We start from the raw sequence: 20178 nt of genomic DNA on the forward strand, positions 1-20178 counted from the left end.
TGCATTTGGGGCTTAAGTAAAGAGGTGAAACTATCTGTGGGGCTCTCTTAGAAGGGAGTATGACTACCAGTACTGGGGCCAGGGATATCTGAGCCAACACTTTTCTTCGCTTCCTAAGATGGCAGATCAGTGGGGCCAGAGGGGCCCCTTTAGAACAGAGCAATCAGGCTCATGAATGGCCTAATCCTTAAGGTAACCTAATTCTGTATTCTTTAGCTATAATAACCACAGTAATATAGCGCTAACAGTTACAAAATGCTTACTATGTGCCAGGCCACTGTGCTAACATTTTATATTTCCACGACTGAAAGTTTATACAGAAATCTCACCATGGGTATTATATCAAAAATGTCTGACATCTATTCAAAGATGAAACATTAAGATTCTTGGCAGATGGAAAAAGAAGTGAGACTTAATACTCAAATTGCACTGGATTTAAACATCATCAGAGAATCAAGTCTCATACAATTGAAGAATATTATTATTACTATTATTTTTGTCTTTTTAGAGCCGCACCCATGGCATAGGGAAATTCCCAGGCTAGGGATTACTGCTGAGTCACGATGGGATCACCAAAGAATGTTATTATTATAAATATTTTTCATTAGATTTTGAAATGAAAACTCAAAAAATGAATTTGATTGTTGAAAAATTCCCCCCTCAACAAATGAAATAAGAATGTGTGAGGGAGTTCCCATCTTGGTGTAGTGGAAACGAATCCAACTAGGAACCATGAGGTTGCAGGTTCGATCCCTGGACTCACTCAGTGGGTTTAGGATCCAGTGTTGCGTGAGTTGTGGTGTAGGTGGTAGACATGGCTCAGATCTTGCATTGCTGTGGCTGTGGTGTAGCTGGCAGTTGCAGCTCCAATTTGACCTCGAGCTTGGGAACTTCCATATGCCGCACATGTGGCCCTACAAAGCAAAATAAGAGAATGTGTGAAAAGTATGTGCATATATATGGATGAGTCAAAAATAGAAAGATTTCTGGGTTCTACTGAAACTTTTTTAATGAAACTGTCTTGAGTTTAATGATGTCCATTAAACCAAAAAAATCTGGAGTTAAACTATAAAAGAAGTTTACCTTTTATATTACTTGTCAGCAGAGAAATAGTACAAATCTATTTTTGGACAGGAGAAAAAATAATGTAACTCACATGACTATTAGCTTGGGGCTGATTCCTATAGCTTTTCATTATTTCTTGAAAAGTTCTTTCTTCTTTTGTTACCTAAGGAAAATAAAAACTGCATTCATCAATTGCTTTTAAAAGAAAAATGGCTTTGAATAAAAACTTCAATTACAGGTTGGCACTGAGAGCAGTCTTGCAGAAAGCTATTAACCCCAGGCCACTCCATAACTAAAAACCACTACCATTTATGACTTTTACTACCTTAAAAGTTTAGGCTTTGTGGCCTGTGGGGACTCAGCTAATGTTTCATTAATCAAAAGCACTCAGATTGCCATGGTATAACTCTACTGAAAAGACATTTCTTTATAAGAAAATATGTATAAGAAAATTCAGATCTGCTGAATCCCCTGCAGCCTCCAGTTTTATTAGTTTTTAAGTACTTACTTAAAAGTAAATTAACCACACATACTGAAGGATAGAAAATGTCTTGTGATGATTCACAATAAAATTGAGCACTTATTATAAGATTAGTCTTTTAACATTTCAGGACAGACTGTAGGGTTTTAATGCTTAGAAAAGTCACAGTGGTTGTAAAAGAAAGAAAATAAATTAGCGATCCATAAAGGAATCTCTTCTAGTCTATTTATTATCATAAAGTTCACTTAAATTACTTTTCTTTTGCTTCACTGTCCATTAGCACTAAAACTATTCTTCACAATGATGCTCTCCATAGAAAAGGTAAAGCCAGATCTATGGCAGTTTTCAAGAAAACACAAATGACTAGTTAATAACATTTATTAATAGAGATTTTAAAGAGGCTATGTGAGAGGGGAGTAACAAAGGAGTCTGAAAACATGCCCTCTACCTCAACAATCTTAAAGATTCAATCTTAACATGTACATCTCCTAGGACTGCTAGATGGCGAAAATGGTGAAGACCAAAGTTACAGATAATTGTTTCAGATATATTAGAATTTAAAAAACAAGTAAGACATGCTATTTTATGCCTTAAAACATGTAGCAACTAGAAAGTAAAATGGCTTTTCTGAGGAGGTGAAATAAATCACTGGAAAGCAATATAGTAAAGAAGCTATTTTATATCAGCTAATGAATCAGATAACCGGCCGTCACTGAATAACTTTAGCCAGCTGCTTTCAGATCTGGGTCTGTTACTCATTGAAAACATAACGATCATTTTAAAGTAACAAGATTAGAGGTGTCAGAGGGGTAGGGTTGGAAATGATTCTCCTTGAATAGCGTGGAGAACCATTTTACCACAAATGGTTTCTTTCTTTTTTTTTTTTTCTTTTTCTTTTTAGGGCCGCACCTGCAGCATATGGAGGTTCCCAGGCCAGGAGTTGAATTGGAGCTACAGCTGCTGGCCTATGCCACAGCCACAGCAACATGGGATCTGAGCCACACCTGCGACCTGCACCACAGCTCATGGCAATGCCGGATCCCCAATCCAATGATGGGACCAACATCCTCATGGATACTAGTCAGATTTGTTTCTGCTGCACCACACCAGGAACTCCTACAAATGGTTTCTAAAGACCATTTCCAACTTCTTTACAACCAATGAATTCTTATGCAGTGAGAAAGCTGATTATAAAACACTAACCGGGAAGAAAAAAAAACCCAAACAAACAAAAACTAAATGGAGTCTAGAGAATAGCTACAGAGCTAGAAGTTACCACATAATTAACAATGGTAGGCACTGTTGGCTTATAGCACTTTAGCTGATCTGATGACTAAATGCAACAGATTTTCACTTCATGCTTCAAATACAGGCAACTAGAGCAGATAGCTTCCCTCAACTTATGCATTACCTTTGCCATGATGTAAAAGGCACAAAGGAGGAGCTGATCCAAATGTCTGTCTTTCATCAGATCAGGGCAGTGAACTAAAGTGAATTCAAAACATGTCCATATCTTTCTTCTTAACTCATTTGAAACATCCAGTTTTAAACATAAATCACGTAAGCGTACACTTGCCAAATGATAGACCTAAGATGGAAGATAGCACATTGATGCAAAAAAAATCACAAATAACTTCTCGAATTTATGTCTTACTGTGAACATGGGCTTTCGGGCCAAGATTAATAAACCTAAGGCTAGTGATGCATTAAATTATAAAAAAAAATCTGTTTTATAGTGTTAGTTCACTGCTATGGCAGAAGACTATAAATTAAAACAAAATTCTCTTTGGAAAACTACCTTAAACATTTTTTTGGAAAAGGTGTTATGTGCTATTATATACTATCAAGTATGTGAAGTGAGAACACTAAAATTAAAATGCAGGATTTACTAGCATCATTACCATTATGAATACACAATTTTTCAAATGCTTATAAGTCTCTCTTTTTGGTTTAGGTAAAATAGCTAGAAAGCCTAAGATGTCACATAATGCTCTAAAATGGCTCCAAAAATGAATCAGCAAACAAAACCATTTTAAAAATGTCCCCTATATTCTACATTGTTTTTATGAGCACACAAGAGGAATGGTAAGTAAATGAGAAGCCAGGTTTTGTTGCTGTTGCTATTTATTGAGGTATGACTGATATACAACATTATATTAGTTTCTCGTGTACAATCTGACGTAACATTTATATATGCTGTGAAAAGATCACAATAAGTCTAGTTAATGCCCATCATCACACACAGTTGCAAAAATTTTTTTCTTGAGAACTCTCAGATCTACTCTTTTAGAACTTCCAAATACACAATATAGTATTACTAACTATAGTCATCATGCTATACATTATACCCAACGATTTACTTGTTTTTCACCTATTCTGCCCACTCCCCGCCCCTGGCAACCAATATCCTGTTCTTTGTATCTATGAACTTGTTTTTGTTTTTCAGATTCTACATATAAAAGAGATCATATAGTATTTGTCTTTCTCTGTCAAGTTATTGTTTTTAAGTATGTCAAAGTAAATTCAGTTCAATGCCTTGAACCTTTCATATAGAGTCTTTATATGAACTGATGTTAATGCAAATAAAGGTCCTGAAAGATTCTAAAATGATTTCTGATCATCCAAAAAGCATTATGCTTCATTATTTCAAGAACTGGTAATGCTACTGTGGTATTTCTAAACCAGACTATACTATTTGAACTAAGTCTTCAAATGTAAATGGTCAGGGCAAAAAAAATGAAAAAGAGTAAGGCATTCTTCACAGCCACATATCTTTTGACAGGGAAAAAAATTTCACAAATTAAAGCTTAAAAATGAATTTTAGCTATTCAATACACTAATCTGATAGAGAGATAAGGGTTGACTCTAAAGCTGCCAGTGATTCATTCTATAACAAACTCACTTTCTTCATCCCATCCCTTTGTTTCTGGTCTAGCTGGCTAAGAGATAAACAGGAACCCTTGGAGTCAGGGAAATAGGAAACATGACGGAACTTTATATTCATGACAGTAGAAGATAACAGATTCAGTGAGTCCTAACTAGAAAGATTAAAAGTAATATGTAATTGAGTAATATTTCTTAAGTATCTTATAAAGTAATCCAAAGTTAAGGCCTTAAAGAGACATATTCTGGAAGACTTCTGATTCTAGCAAAATCACAGTAAATTCTATTCAGGCATTGGACACCAGCATCACACTGAGTTCAGCATGGATAACAGCTGCAATTTACTTAAGAAATGGTTATTTTGAATTCATTATATATATGGACATTTAAATTCCCTTTTAGGATAAAATTTTTCTAGCTTTTAATCTATATCAAGTAGGCTATAATTAAATGGAAGGTAAAGGACAAGCTAGATTCTGAAATTTAAAATTCAGAATTTAAAAATTCATAAATGCCTTATTTTTGTCAGTCTTAGATTCATTACCAAAGGCAGCAATTTGTCATTTTGAAAATTAAAAATAAGGAATGAGTGGGGAAAATACCACCTTTGGGACTCTGTTTTTGAAACAGGCCTTAGGCATAAAAGGTGGGTAAGAATCGGAATGGTGGGACATAGTAGAGAAGGCAGTGGGAGGGAGAAAAAAGAGTAAGTGTCTCAAGAATTATTATAAGAAAGACTAGCAGAGATACACTTAAATTTGCATCGAGATAATTTGAAAAAAAAAACAAAAAAATAAATTTCTTTAAAATTTTAAATCTTAAACCTTAATCACAATACTAGAAAAAAAAATACCTCCTTTTTCATTTACAATTTTCAAGTATAGGTTAGATAGCCACTAGTTATGGGATAGACTGGAGAGGGGTCTTCCAATTCTGGATTTATTTTATTTTATTTATTTATTTTTTTTTGTCTTTTTGCTATTTCTTGGGCCGCTCCCGCGGCATATGGAGGTTCCCAGGCTAGGGGTTGAATCGGAGCTGTAGCCACCGGCCTACGCCAGAGCCACAGCAACGCGGGATCCGAGCCGCGTCTGCAACCTACACCACAGCTCACGGCAACGCCGGATCATTAACCCACTGAGCAAGGGCAGGGACCAAACCCGCAACCTCATGGTTCCTAGTCGGATTCGTTAACCACTGCGCCACGACGGAAACTCCCTGGATTTATTTTAGAGAAGTATCATGTTTGGTTACAAATATCTGAATAACACTTGTCTTATCAGAAAGTTTATAGTACTTGTAAAAGATAAGGAGGATAAGTTGAAACCATTCCTTTTAGATCGTTGCATTAATACTAAAATAATCTAGTAGCTCCCTGGTAGCCTAACAGTTAAGGGTTTGGCATTATCACTGCTGTGGCTTGGGTTTGATCCATGGTCTGTGAATTTCTGCATGTCATAGGCACAGCCAAAAAAACCCCAAACAACCAACAAAACAAAACAAAACAAAAACAAAAACCTAAAATAATTTAGGGATTATCATGAGAACTGGTCAAATCTTAAAAAGATACTGGATTTATGATAAAAATTATGTAGACTCCCCACAATATCCCCACCAATCTTAATGAATCTTCAGTAATTTAAACTTGTCTATAAGGTCTAGGATGTACCAGTCCCACAAAAACTCCAATCCAAAGCAATATAACACAAAGGAGTTCCTGTAAATTCCAGCAGATGGCCAACTGCTTACTTGAAGTTATGTGAAACAAGCTGGCAGGAAACATAAGTTACATCAGGACATGGAATCAAGCCCTATGAGTCAGTCCAAACACAGCTCATCAAGATCATAATGTTCTTTTAAGAAGAGGTCAAACATGTTTTTTAAAAAAGGCTAAAGGTATACTACCTGATACCAAAGCTAGATAAAGACACTATAACTACAGACCAATATCTGTTATGAATATTGATGATATTCCTCCACAAAATATTAAAAAAACCTAGCAACCGAGTATAACAGTATACGTTAAAAAGATCATACATCATGACCAAGTAAGATTTATTCCTGGAATGAAAGGATAGTTTAACATATGAAAATCAACCAGTGTAACTAAATTAACAGAATAAAGAAAAAAATATAGTCATCTCAGAACTGATGCAGAAAAAAAAAAAGCATTTGACAAAGTTCAATATCCTTTTATTATAAAAACAAACCAGGAATAGAAACTAGTTCAACATAATAAATATCATATGTGAAAAATCCATAGCTAACATCATACTCAATGTGAAACAATTTAAGCTTTTCCTCTTAAATCAGGAGTAAGACAAGCAAGCTCAATTTTAGCATTGCTATTCAACATACTACTGGAAGTTCTAGTCAGAGCAATTAGGCAAGAAAAAGAAATAAAAGGCATTCACATTAGAAAAGTAGTAAAATTATCTCTGTGTGGAAAACCAAAAAACCCTGGAGTCCATAAAAAATGGCAGAAATACCAAATGAATCAAGCAAAGTTGTGGGATATAAAATCAACACACACAAAATTGCTTTTATTCCTATACCATTAACAATGGATAATCTAGGTGTTCCTGCTGTAGTGCAGGAACTGAATCTGACTGCAGCAGCTCGGGTTACTCCAGAAGCTCAGGTTTAATCCCCAGCCCAACTGAGTGGGTTAAAGGATCTGGTATTGCCACAGCTGTGGCATACATCACAGCTGTGGCTTAGACTCAGTCCCTGGCCTGAAAACTTCCATATGCCATGGGTTCGGCCATAAAACAAAATGAAACAAACAAGAACAATAGACAATCCAAAAATGAAATTAAGAAAATGACTCCATTGACAATATCATGAAAAATAAAATACTTGGGAATAAATTTAACTAAGAAGGCAAAAATTTGTACACTGAAAACTGAAACGCTGAAAGAAATGAAAGAAAACACAAATAAATGGAAAGACAGTCCACATTTTAGACTGAAAGACTTAATATTGTTAACATATCAACACTATTCAGAGGAATTATAGATTTGATATATTTCCTATCAAAATCCCAATGATTTTTTCTGCAGAAATAGAAAAAAAAAATCCATCCTAAAACTCCTATGGAATGTCAAGGGACTCTGAATAGCCAAAACAATCTTGAAAAAGAACAAAATTGGAGGCCTCACATTTTCTGATTTCAAAACTTACTATAAAGTCACAGTAATCAAAACTGTACAGTACTGGCATGAAGAAACCAATGAATAGAATAGAGAGCCTAGAAATAAACCTTCCCATATATGGTGATGAATGACTTTTGTCAAGGGTGCCAAGACCATTCAAGGAGGAAAAGCAGTCTTGTCAACAAAGTGGTGTTGAGAAAACTGGATATCCACATGTAAAGGACAAAATTGGGTCCTTACATTATACCATATATAAAAATTAACTCAAAATGGATTAAAGTCCTAAATGTAGATTGCTAAAACTAAAAAATCCTACAAGAAACAGAGGAGAAAAGCTTCATGACACTGGAATGTGCAATGATTTCTTGGACATGACGCTAAAACAACAAGACAACAAAATGAAACAGATAAATTAAACTTCAAAATTAAAAATTTCTGCACATCAAAGGATGCTATGTACAACATGGTAAAAAAGAAAACCAAGGAATGGGAGAAAATACTTGCAAATCATATATCTGATAAGAGATGAATATCCAGAACATATACAGGACTATAACTCAACAATGAAAAACTCAAAAAACAGGCTAAGGACTTGACATTTCTCTGGGGGAGATATACTGATGGCCAATAAGCACATGAAAAATGTTCAACATCGCTAATCATCCAGGAAATGCAAATCAAAAATATAGTGAGATATACCACTTAACACTCATTAGGATGATTATTATCAAAAAACAAACAAACAAAAAGTGTTGCCAAGTATGCAAGGAACTTACAACCCTTGGACATTGCTGGCAAGAATATAAATGGTGCAGCAAATGGTATGGTAGTTTCTTAAAACTTAAATTTAAAATTACTGTTCCATGGAGTTCCTGTCATGGCTCAGTGGTTAAAGAACCCGACTAGTAACCATGAGGTTGTGGGTTCGGTCTCTGGCCTCACTCAGTGGGTTAGGGATCCGGTGGTGCCATGAGTTGAAGACAAGGCTCGGATCTGGCGTTGCTGTGGCTGGGGCATAAGCTGGCAGCTATAACTCCAATTGGACCCCTAGCCTGGGAACCTCCATATTCTGTGTGTGCAGGCCTACAAAGACAAAAGAAAAAAAAAAAATTAGTATTCCATTTCTGTATGTACACAGAAGAATTCAGAGACTTGAATAGATATCCGTACACCAATGTTCATAGTAACATCATGCAATCACAACAACCAAAAGGTAGAAACAGCCCAAATGTCAATCTACAGATGAATGGATAAACAAAACACATTATATACATATAATGAAACATTATTCAACCTTAAAAGAAGGAAATTCAGACACACACTACAGCATAGATGAATCTTGAAGACATATGTTTAAGAGAAATAAGCCTGTCATAAAAGGACAAATACTTTATGATTCCATTTATATGTGGCACCAAGAGTAGCCAAATTCATAGAGACAGAAAGTACAATGATAGCTACTGGGGGGTGAAGGGAAGAAATGAGGAGTTATTGTTTAATGGTGCAGAGTTTCAGGTTAAGAAGATGAAAAAGTTCTGGCTATGGATGGTGGTGAAAGCTGCCCAACAATACGAATGTACTAATGACACTTATATTAAATGGTTAATGTAATATATTTTATTTTGTGTACTTTACCACACACACAAAAAGGCCAAAACCACCCTCCGTTACTCAATCTTTCTTGCACTGATTAAATGAGATCTTTTTAGAAGCTAAAAAACACATACCTTTCTATAAAACAGCGCTAAGGACCCAGTTCTCTTTGGCTTGCTTATTCCAATCGGATGTACCTCTTGTGCTTTAGTCAAATGGGTCTGTTTTGGAGAAGCACCAATTAATGACTGAGCTGTAAGTGATATAGGACTCTCGACTTTGGACTCCTGAGTTGTATTCACGGAAATTGGTATCAGTGTGATCTCTCCAGCATCATTTGCAATACCTGAATGTACAAGCAAGAGTTTTTAATTTTAGAAACTAAGTGCATGTGTTCTAGAAAAGTTGTCAATTCTCCCTTCCTTCCTCTCTCCCTCCCTCCCCCTTCTCCCTCTTTTTACTTCCTTTCTTTCTGTCCCCGCTTCCTTTCTTCCTATCCACAGGAATATGTTAGAAGAAGAAAGCCACAAAAAAGTAATTCTAGGTTATGATATTCTTATTTTATATTTCTGCTATGAAACAATAATATTGTTTTGTTTGGAGCTCTAAAGGAGATGGTTTTAATCAGTAAACAATTTTTGCTCAATGCACTCATTTGTAAAACTCAGATAAGGAAATAAGTCCTAACAAAGAGGATAGTAAATTTATAAAATATGGAAATTCAAAAAACAGTGTAGGAATACCTCAGAGATATTGTGAGTCTGGTTCCAGACCCCACAATAATGTGAGTATCATAATAAGGTGAGTCATATGAATTTTTTGGTTTTCAAGTGCATATAAAAATTATATCTATACTATAGTCTATTAAGTATGCAATAGCATTATGTCTCAAAAACAATGTATACACCTCGATTAAAAATATTTTGTTGCTAATCTGACAACACAGGGTTGCTGCAAACCTTCAGTTTGTAAATTTGATTAAAAAAAGGGGGGGAGCAGTAAAGCACAATAAAGGGAAAGCTCAATAAGACAAGGAATGCCTCTAGTACAGGTTCAAAACAAAAGAAAAGGGTGGAGTACAGAGGATCTTTAGGGCAGGGAAACTATTGTGTATAACAGTATTATACCAGATGTGTCATTACACATTTATCAAAATTCATGGAATGTAGAACACCGAGAGTGAACCCTAATGTAAACTATGAACTTGGGATGATAATGATGTGTCAATGTAGGTTCATCAACTGTAACATGTTACTCTGGTGCAGAATGTTGACAGCAAAGAAGGCTCAGTTTTTCCCTGAAACTAAAACTATTCTTTTTTTAAAAAAGGTACAGGTTCAAGAAAAAATACTGGGATAAAAAGACAATGTGATCCAATCGAATAAGACGCTTCTTAAAATTTTATCCAACTCAGAAAAAAATATAAAATAAATACATCAAAAAGTTACCATGCAATGGGATTGTAACTTTATGTCCCGTTGTCCCTGTTACAATGGCTGTGGCCATTGTTAAAAGACTTTGCCCAGGTGAAATTGATATATTTTCAGCAGTAATACTTGAAGAAGGGGCAATTTTCAGTTTTGTTCCTTCTGTTATGATCCTGTCCATAAGCATCTCCTTTGGGGGGTCTTCCTCAAAAAGTCTTCTTTTCGCACTCCCAGCGGTAGGAGAACTGTAGCGTTCATGGACAGAAATTGGAGACAATGGTTGCATATCTAAAAAAAAGAAATTTATAATAGTTTGACATGTATTCCAAAAGAATAAATCAGGTTTACTCATTCATTCAACAAATAGATACTGAGTTACTAAGCTAATAACAAGGCCTCTGTCCTCATGGAATATCTAGTCTAGTGGGAGAGAGAAGAATGAAATAAATCACAGTAAAACTAGGAGAGCCCATCTTCCTGGTTTCTTAAACCTCTGCATATATATATTGTCTTTTTGCCTTTTCTAGGGCCGCTCCCGCGGCATATGGAGGTTCCCAGGCTAGGGGTTGAATGAGAGCTACAGCTGCCGGCCCACACCACAGCCACAGCAACAAGGGATCCGAGCCGCGTCTGCAACCTACACCACAGCTCACGGCAACGCTGGATCCTTAACACACTGAGCAAGGCCAAGATCGAACCCATAACCTCATGGTTCCTAGTCGGATTCATTAACCACTGCGCCACAACGGGAACGCCAAACCTCTCCCTATATTAAAGAAGCAAAATATTAAGGGTAAAGTAGAAGCTGAGAGGTAGAATGCGTTGACTGCTAAATTTTAAAAGCAGTCCAATTAGCATCTGTCTATCATATCTACGAAATAACACCTGATAAGAAGGAAAAATGAGTTATTTGGTTCACATTTTTGCCTCCTCCTACTATCCCACATTTCAAACAGTTTATGGCAGTAGCTACAGATTTCTGACTCAGCAGATGCAAAGTAATGTTTTTTAAGTGCACTGCAAGATGGAGAGGAGTTAAAGGGTTATGATTCGAGTTAACTTGCCTTAATCTGAGGCATTAGTGATTAGTGTGCTGATCAAAAAACGGTAAGACACGGTTTTGCCTCCATGCAGGAGCTGCTCTCCTTTCCCTCTCCACTAGGTGCCAAGGGTTCTCCTAGCCCCTGCCAGTCTACGTCTTTTCCCACAATCATCCCCCACTTCCCTCAACCCACTGTTTCTTTATAGGTATGTGGTATGTTTTTAAAGTAGAGCACTTCATGGAGGAGTTCCCGTCGTGGCGCAGATTCGTGGGAACGAATCTGACTAGGAACCATGAGGTTGAGGGTTCAATCCCTGGCCTCGCTCAGTGGGTTAAGGATCCGGCATTGTCGTGAGCTGTGGTGTAGGTTGCAGACACGGCTCGGATATGGCGTTGCTGTGGCTCTGGCATAGGCCGGCAGCTGTAGCTCCGATTAGACACCTAGCCTGGGAACCTCCATATGCCCTGGGTGCGGCCCTAAAAAGACCAAAAAAAAAAAAAAAAAAAAAAAAAAAAAAAAAGCACTTCATAGAAGTTCCTGCTGTGGCTTAGAGGGTAATGAACCTGACTAGAATCTATGAGAAAGCAGGTTTGATCCCTGGCCTTGATCAGTGGGTTAAAGATCTTGCATTGTGACTCAAAGATGCGGCTCAGATCCAACATTGCTGTGGCTGTGGTGTAGGCAGGCAGCTACAGCTCTATTCTACCCCTGGCCTGGGAATTTCCATATGCCACGAGTGTGGCCCTAAAAAATGACCCAAAATTAAAAAAAAAAGTAAAAGTAAAAGTAAAAGTACCACACTAATTATTTTTATTTATTTGTATTTTCTTTTCTTTTTGTCTTTTTGCCTTTTCTAGGGCCACTCCTATGGCATTTGGAGGTTCCCAGGCTAGGGGTTGAATCGGAGCTGTAGCCACCAGCCTACGCCAGAGCCACAGCAACGCAGGATCTGAGCCGCATCTGCAACCTACACCACAGCTCACGGCAACTCCGGATCCTTAACCCACTGAGCAAGGCCAGGGATGGAACCAGCAACCTCATGGTTCCTAGCTGGATTTGTTAACCACTGAGCCACGATGGGAACTCCATCACTAATTATTTTTATACTCACTAATTAGTTATGTCATATGTTTTTAAAACATGTTTAAAAGTTTTAAAAATTATCTCTGACAATAATTTGACAGCTCTCTGTATTACTAAGTGGGGAAATAGTCATGGTTTAATTAAAATCTCTCCATAATTCTGGGGGTTATAAAAGCAGCTCTGACTTCCAATCTTAGTAAACAAGTAGAAAGTTCTATTGTAGCTCCCATTACCCCTTAACAGAAGTCGACCTAGCTGCCTTATATCTAAGAAAATCAATGCAGCCCTTCAAACCAACTAGGACTGTTCAGAGCTGACATTTCAAAGGAAAACTCATGTTATAGCCATGAAGTCAGCTGCAAACCCCTTGTAATTTTTTTTTTTTTTTTTTTTTTTGCCTAGTACAATACTGGAAAAGCTACAGTAGCTACTCAAAAAAACTTAAGAAACATATAAATTAGTACATTATCTTTTCCTCCCCAGAGTCAAGGCTCAATATTATTGTTTTCTGAGGGTTTTTCATTATTTAATTCTCTTGCCTGAACCCTATAAGAAAATAACTTTTTCATCTAATTGCAAAAAATAGTATATCACTTGAATGTTCATAGCAGCATTATTCATAAAAGCCAACATTTGGAAATAATGCCCATCAACTAATGAATGAACAAACAACATGTTATACATCCACACAATGAAATATTATTCAGCCATAAAGAGTAATGAATGCTGATACATGTCACAGTATAGATGTACCTTGAAAACATAAAAGAAGCCAATCATAAAGATCACATGTTATATAATTCCATTTATATGAAATATCCAGAACAGACAAATCCATAGAGACAAAGAAGATATCAGGCTTTGTCTAGGGTCTTGAGAGAGGGGGAAATAGAGAGTAATTATCATTTGATACAAGATTTCTTTTGGGGGTGATAAAATGTCCTAGAATTAGATAATGGTGATAGTTATATAGTATTGTGAATATACTAAAACCCACTGAATTGTGTACTTTAAAAGGGTGATTTCATGGTATGTGAATTACATCCAATTTTAAAAAGCTCACTGAAAAAATTTAAATACCCAAAAACCATTACAAAGAAGGTAACACAAAATCCCACCATCGGGAAAGAATCACATTTTAGTGTCTATTACTCACAATCTCAGTTCTGAGTTCTCTAGCTAGGCTGCAAAAACACATACACACACACACATACATAAAAATTATAGATACACAGAGTTCATGCTTTGTATAGTTAACAGTATGCATGAGTTTCAGTTACTACAGCTCAGTTAAATTAACAACAGCCTTAACAAAACAGTTCAAATTTCAAATTTCTCTGACTAGCATCCACAAGGACACAGGTTCAATCCCTGGCCTCGCTCAGTGGGTTAAGGATCTGGCATTGCCTTGAGCTGTGGTATAGGTCAAGACGCATCTTGGATCTGGCATTGCTGTGGCTGTGGTGTAGGCCAGCAACTCCAGCTCCAATTCAACTCCTATCCTGGGAACCTCCACATACCTCTGGAGCTGCCCTAAAAACAAAAACAAAATTTCAAATTTTACTTGCCATAGTATACTGACTGTGAGTAAATGCATAAACTACAAAATTTTTCCACAAATCATTATGTATAGACTAGATGTATATCCTGATTGGTGACCAATCATGTCACTTCTTGCAAAGTCTGATTGTGACTGGATACAGCACACTTATTCAATTCATGCAGGCAGCAAAGCATATAGTTATGTTGCCTCCTTGTTTCCCAGTGATAAACCAGCATAGCATTTTACAAAAACAGACAAATGAAAGCAGAAATTGTAAAAAAAGAAAAAAAATTTTTTTCATTTCAACAAATAAATGAAAAGTGATAATGCTGAAAATGAAATTAAAACTGTTGAAGTTATAGAAGAAACAGCTGCCCTAGGAAAATTGACACTGTTGCTGTTCAAAAGATCAGATATGCAGCCAGAAGAATTGCATGAAAATGAAATTTACTGAAATAAATGTGAAAAGTTTTTAAGAAGAAAAAGATGAAAGTGTCCAAGAGGTTACAATGGCAAAAAACTTCACATTAAAGGAACTCTGAGATATTTCACAACACCGAAAGCACAAAGGATAAAATGTCGAAAGCTGATTCAAAATTAGAAAGGAACGTGACAGTTCACCAGGGCACAGGAAAGAAGCTAACTCAGTATCATAAGTTATATGAAGGTGGCAAGCACCATTTAAACTAGTTTTTATGTAAGTTTAAAAACAAAAAACAGGAGTTCCCGTCGTGGCGCAGTGGTTAACGAATCCGACTAGGAACCATGAGGTTTCGGGTTCGGTCCCTGCCCTTGCTCAGTGGGTTAACGATCTGGCGTTGCCGTGAGCTGTGGTGTAGGTCGCAGACGCGGCTCGGATCCCGCGTTGCTGTGGCTCTGGCGTAGGCTGGTGGCTACAGCTCCGATTCAACCCCTAGCCTGGGAACCTCCATATGCCGCGGGAGCGGCCCAAGAAATAGCAACAACAACAACAAAGGCAAAAGACAAAAAATAAATAAATAAATAAAATAAAAACAAAAAACAAAAAACAAAAAAATCTTGTTTCCAATATTCTCAATGTTTCCAATATTTTAAATTTCAGTGTACTAAGTAAATATTTTCACTATGTTTTTACTTCTTTAAATGGTAACAACTGACAGTAAGAGCTTTTAATTTTGATAAGTTTTTTTTTTAGGGCTCAACCCATGGCATATGGTCCCAGGCTAGGGGTCAAAATGGAGCTATATAGCTACTAGCCTACACTACAGCCACAGCAACGCCAGATCCGGACCACGTCTGCAACCTACACCATAGCTCATGGCAACCCTGGATCCTTAACCCATTGAGTGAGACCAGGGATCGAACCTGAATCCTCAGGGACACAAGTCAGATTCATTTCTGCTGAGCTACAAAGGGAACTCCAATGAGATTTTTAAAGATCATAAAACAATCCTAATTATTAGCAATGCTCAATGAAGACTGTTTTACATGCACAGCTTGCATATTTTTATGGCCTTGTACCATATATAAAGCAAGACACATAAACATTAGAGGCAAGGAGTTCCCATTGCAGCTCAGTGAAAACGAACCCGACTAGTATCCATGAGGATGTGGGTTCAATCCCTCCCTCTGCTCAGTGGGTTAAGGTCTGGCATTGCTGAGAGCTGAGGTGTACATCGAAGACATTGCTCGGATCTAGTGTTGCTGTGGCTGTGGCATAGGCCAGCAGCTGCAGCTCTGATTTGACCCCTAGCCTGGGAACTTACATATGCTACAGGAATGGCCCTAAAAAGCAAAAACAAAACAAAACAAAAAATTAAATACCATTATAGGCCAAAAATGGGTCTAGAGCAACATTACTATGTAACCTGGAGAGTTGTTCAGCTGAGGTTCATTCAGGGATGTTCTGCCGTCAGAAGAATGTAAATGAAAAAATTCAAGAGCTCTGTAACCCAGGAGATGCACACATCAGTTTGCTACCTCACAAGAGACAAAAAGAATGCACTAAAATCTTCCTATTAGTAAGGCTCAAATGAACTATTTTGAGGGAGTATAGATAAGCAATTTATTAGATGAACTTAAGTATCCCAAAGAGTTCTCCATTCCACTTTCAACATTTATTTCTCTTTGGAGACTTAGACAGAGAAAGAATATATAACTTTTGTCACATTTGAAAAACTAGGTATTTAGAAAATTAACACACAGAAATCGACGGCATTTCTATACACTAACAATGAAAAACCAGAAAGAGAAATTAGGGAAGCAATCCCGTTTACCATCACATCCAAAAGAATAAAATACCTAGGAATAAACCTCCCTAAAGAGACAAAAGACCTGTACTCTGAAAACTATAAGATGCTGATGAAAGAAATCAAAGATGACACAAACAGATGGAAAGAAATACCATGCTCTTGGATTGGAAGCATCAATATTATCAACATGACTATACTACCCAAGGCAATCTACACAATCAATGCAAACCCTATCAAATTACCAAGAACATTTTTCACAGAACTCGAACAAAATATTTTAAAGTTTGTTTGGAAGCACAAAAGACCCAGAATAGCCAAAGACATCCTGAAAAAGAAAAACAGAGCTGGAGGAATCAGGCTCCCGGACTTCAGACTATACACAAAGCAACAGTCATCAAAACCATATGGTTCTGGCACAAAGACAGAAATGTAGATCAGTGGAACAGGATAGAAAGCCCAGAATTAAACACACGCACCTACAGCCAACTAATCTATGACAGAGGAGGCAAGAATATACAATGGAGAAAAGACAGCCCTTTCAATACGTGGTGCTGGGAAAACTGGACAGCCACATGGAAAAGAATGAAATTAGATCACTTCCTAACACCACACACAAACATAAACTCAGAATGGATCAAAGACCCAGATATAAGATCATACACTATAAAACTCTTAGAGGAAAACACAGGCTGAGTACTCTCCGACATAAATGACAGCAACATCTTCTCAGATCCACCTCTTAGAGTAATGACAATAAAAACAAAAATAAATAAATGGGACTTAATTAAACTTGTTTCTTCTGAGCAAAGGAAACCCTAAACAAAACAAAAAGACAATCCATAGAATGGGAGAAAATCTTTGCAAATGAATTGACTGACAAGGGATTAATCTCCAAAATTTATAAACACCCCCTACAGCTCAATACCAAAAAAACGAACAACCCCATCAAAAAACGGGCAGAAGATCTAAACAGACATACAGATGGCCAAAGAAGACATACAGATGGCCAAAAAACACAAGAAAAGATGTTCAACATCACTCATTATTAGAGAAATGCAAATCAAAACCACTATGAGGTACCGCCTTACACAAGCCATAATGGCCATCATTAAAAAAGTCTACAAACATGGGAGTTCCTGTCGTGGCTCACTAGTTAACGAATCCGACTAGGAACCATGAAGTTTTGTGTTTGATCCCTGGCCTTGCTCAGTGGGTTAAGGATCCAGTGTTGCTGTGAGCAGTGGTGTAGGTCACAGATGAGGCATGGATCTCACATTGCTGTGGCTGTGGTGTGGGCCAGTGGCCACAGCTCCAATTCAACCCCTAGCCTGGGAACCTCCATATGTCACGCATGTGGCCCTAAAAAAAGCAAAAAAGAAAAGAAAAGAAAAAAACCTCAAAACCAAAAAAGCAGACTCAGCAAAGCAATGAAGAAATAAAACAAAACAAACTCATAGACGCAGAGAACAGAATAGTGATTGCCAGGGGGGAAGGGGTTGGAGGTGGGTGAAATGGGTGAAGGGGGTCAACTGTATGGTGATGGATGGTAACTAGACTTTCGGTGGGGAGCACTCGATAGTGTATACAGACGTTGAGTTATAATGCTCTACAGCTGAAATTTATATAATAAACTAAAGAAGCTATCATGGACAAGTTTACTAGTAACATGATCCATACAAGTCATCCCCTAAGTCCATCAATATTCTATTAAGCCGATCAAAATTTTATTAAATAATTGACATTTATCTTTTATAATTGTGCAGGTTTAGATAGTTAAATTTATAATGCTGTTGCATTATACTTTATATGTTGTGTGTATGTCTTTGAATTTATGACATAATTTTGATCACATCTGTAATGCTTTTAATGTTGAAATAAATTATTACATGAGGGAGAAAAAAAAAAAAAAAGCCCACTATGAGGTACCACCTTACACCAGCCAGAATGGCCATCATCAAAAAGTCTACAAACATGGGAGTTCTCATCGTGGTTCACTGGTTAACGAATTCGACTAGGAACCATGAGGTTTCAGGTTCGATCCCTGGCCTTGCTCAGTGGGTTAAGGATCCAGCATTGCCATGAGCTGTGGTGTGGGTCACAGATGAAGCTCAGATATGGTGTTGCTGTGGCTCTTGTGTAGGCTGGCAGCTACAGCTCCAATTAGACCCCTAGCCTGGGAACCTCCATATGCCATGGGTGCAGCCCTGAAAAGACAAAAAAAAAAAAAAAAGAAAAGAAAAAATTCTACAAACAATAAGTGCTAGAGGATGTGAGAAAAAGGAACCTTATTACACTGTCAGTGGGAATGTAAATTGGTGCAACCACTGTGGAAAATAGTACAAGATTCCTCAGAAAGCTAAAAATAGAACTACCATTTGATCCAGCAATCCCACTCCTGGGCATCTATCCAAAGAAAACTATGACTCGAAAAGACACATGTACTCTGATGTTCATTGCAGCACTATTTGCAATAGGCAAGACATGGAACCCTAAATGTCCATTGACAGAGGAGTGGATCAAGAAGATGTGGTACATATACACAATGGAATATTACTCAGCCATTAAAAGGAAAGAAACAACAGCATTTGTAGCAACATGGATGGACCTAGAAATCATGAGGCTAAGTGAAGTCAGTCAATCAGACACCAACATCAAATGCTATCACTTACATGTGGAATCTAAAAAAAAGGACACAATGAACTTCTTTGCAGAACAGATACTGACTCACACTTTGAAAAACCTATGGTTTCCAAATTAGACAGGTTGTGGGGTGGGGGGGATGCACTGAGGGTTTGGGATGGAAATGCCTTAAAATTTGGTTGTGATGATTGTTGTACACCTATAATGTAATAAAATTCACTAATTAAAAAAAGAAAAGAAAAAGTAGGTATTTAGCTTCAATAGTTTTCCACTAGTATTGAGGAAAAGTTGTATGTATTTATGAATAGGCCAAAATACCATTTCTAAAATAACTGATATTGCAATTAAAAAAAATAGATTATATTCCAAATCAGAGTGAAAATCTTATTATACAATGAATCATACAGGGTTGCTGGCATAAACATTAATCCTCTTTTAAATACTGATTTTAAAAAATTAGACTTCTTAATAATATATTAGGCAAGACTTGAAATTTTCTCTGGAAAAAAAAAAAAAAAAAGGACCTTTGTTATTTTTTCATTGTTTTACCAAGGCTGAACGTACCCTTTCGAAGACTCCCACTGTCAGTCCGAACTTCTTTGACTCGTGGATGCATGAGAGGAGACATTGGCATCATGGGAAGATGTCCTTGTACATTTCCCCCATTTCCTGTTTCAAAATTATTTGGGAATATAACCTGCAGAAAACAAAAATGCTTTGCTTTACATACAGTAAAACCCACTGATCAAAACATAACAGAAAAAATGAGAAAAAAGTCTTAACTTTTTCACTATTTATATCCCTTTCTTCTTTTTTACTATTTACATCCCTTTCTTCTTTACAAAATATAAAAACTCACATTAAGTGCTCAATAGTTAATGTTGTTAAAGGTATGTAAAGAGTTCATCTCACTTAACTTTATATCTAGTTAAGTGTACTGGCCACTAGAAGTAAATCTATAAGGCAGGGACTATTCTTCTTCACTTAGGGATGAGAAAATTGAGGCACTAAATATGAAATCTGCCCAAGGACAC

At 36.9% G+C, this 20178-nt stretch overlaps 1 protein-coding gene across 49 annotated transcripts in view; it reads right to left on the reverse strand.

Annotated features, from left to right (window-relative positions):
- Window positions 1-20178, reverse strand: part of RBL1 (RB transcriptional corepressor like 1) — a 77904-nt gene that overhangs the window by 13462 nt on the left and 44264 nt on the right. For 22 of the 49 annotated variants that reach the window (XM_085003807.1, XM_085003801.1, XM_085003806.1 and 19 more), the window contains 5 exons: window positions 19709-19841; window positions 10626-10892; window positions 9312-9523; window positions 2958-3134; window positions 1157-1228 (listed from right to left, as the gene is read on the reverse strand). In XM_085003807.1, the coding sequence (XP_084859933.1) occupies window positions 1157-1228; window positions 2958-3134; window positions 9312-9523; window positions 10626-10892; window positions 19709-19841 (861 nt within the window). Of the gene's footprint in view, window positions 1-1156; window positions 1229-2957; window positions 3135-9311; window positions 9524-10625; window positions 10893-16350; window positions 17833-18677; window positions 19842-20178 lie in introns of those variants that run through there. The other 27 variants (XM_085003815.1, XM_085003796.1, XM_085003795.1 and 24 more) reach the window with 3 other exon arrangements.

The sequence above is a fragment of the Sus scrofa genome, chromosome 17 (assembly GCF_054392235.1).
Source record: "Sus scrofa isolate SSC_HxYL_T2T_F1_AM1 chromosome 17, Sscrofa_HxYL_maternal_Yorkshire_Landrace_v2.0, whole genome shotgun sequence".
Classification (NCBI taxonomy): Eukaryota; Metazoa; Chordata; class Mammalia; order Artiodactyla; family Suidae; genus Sus; species Sus scrofa.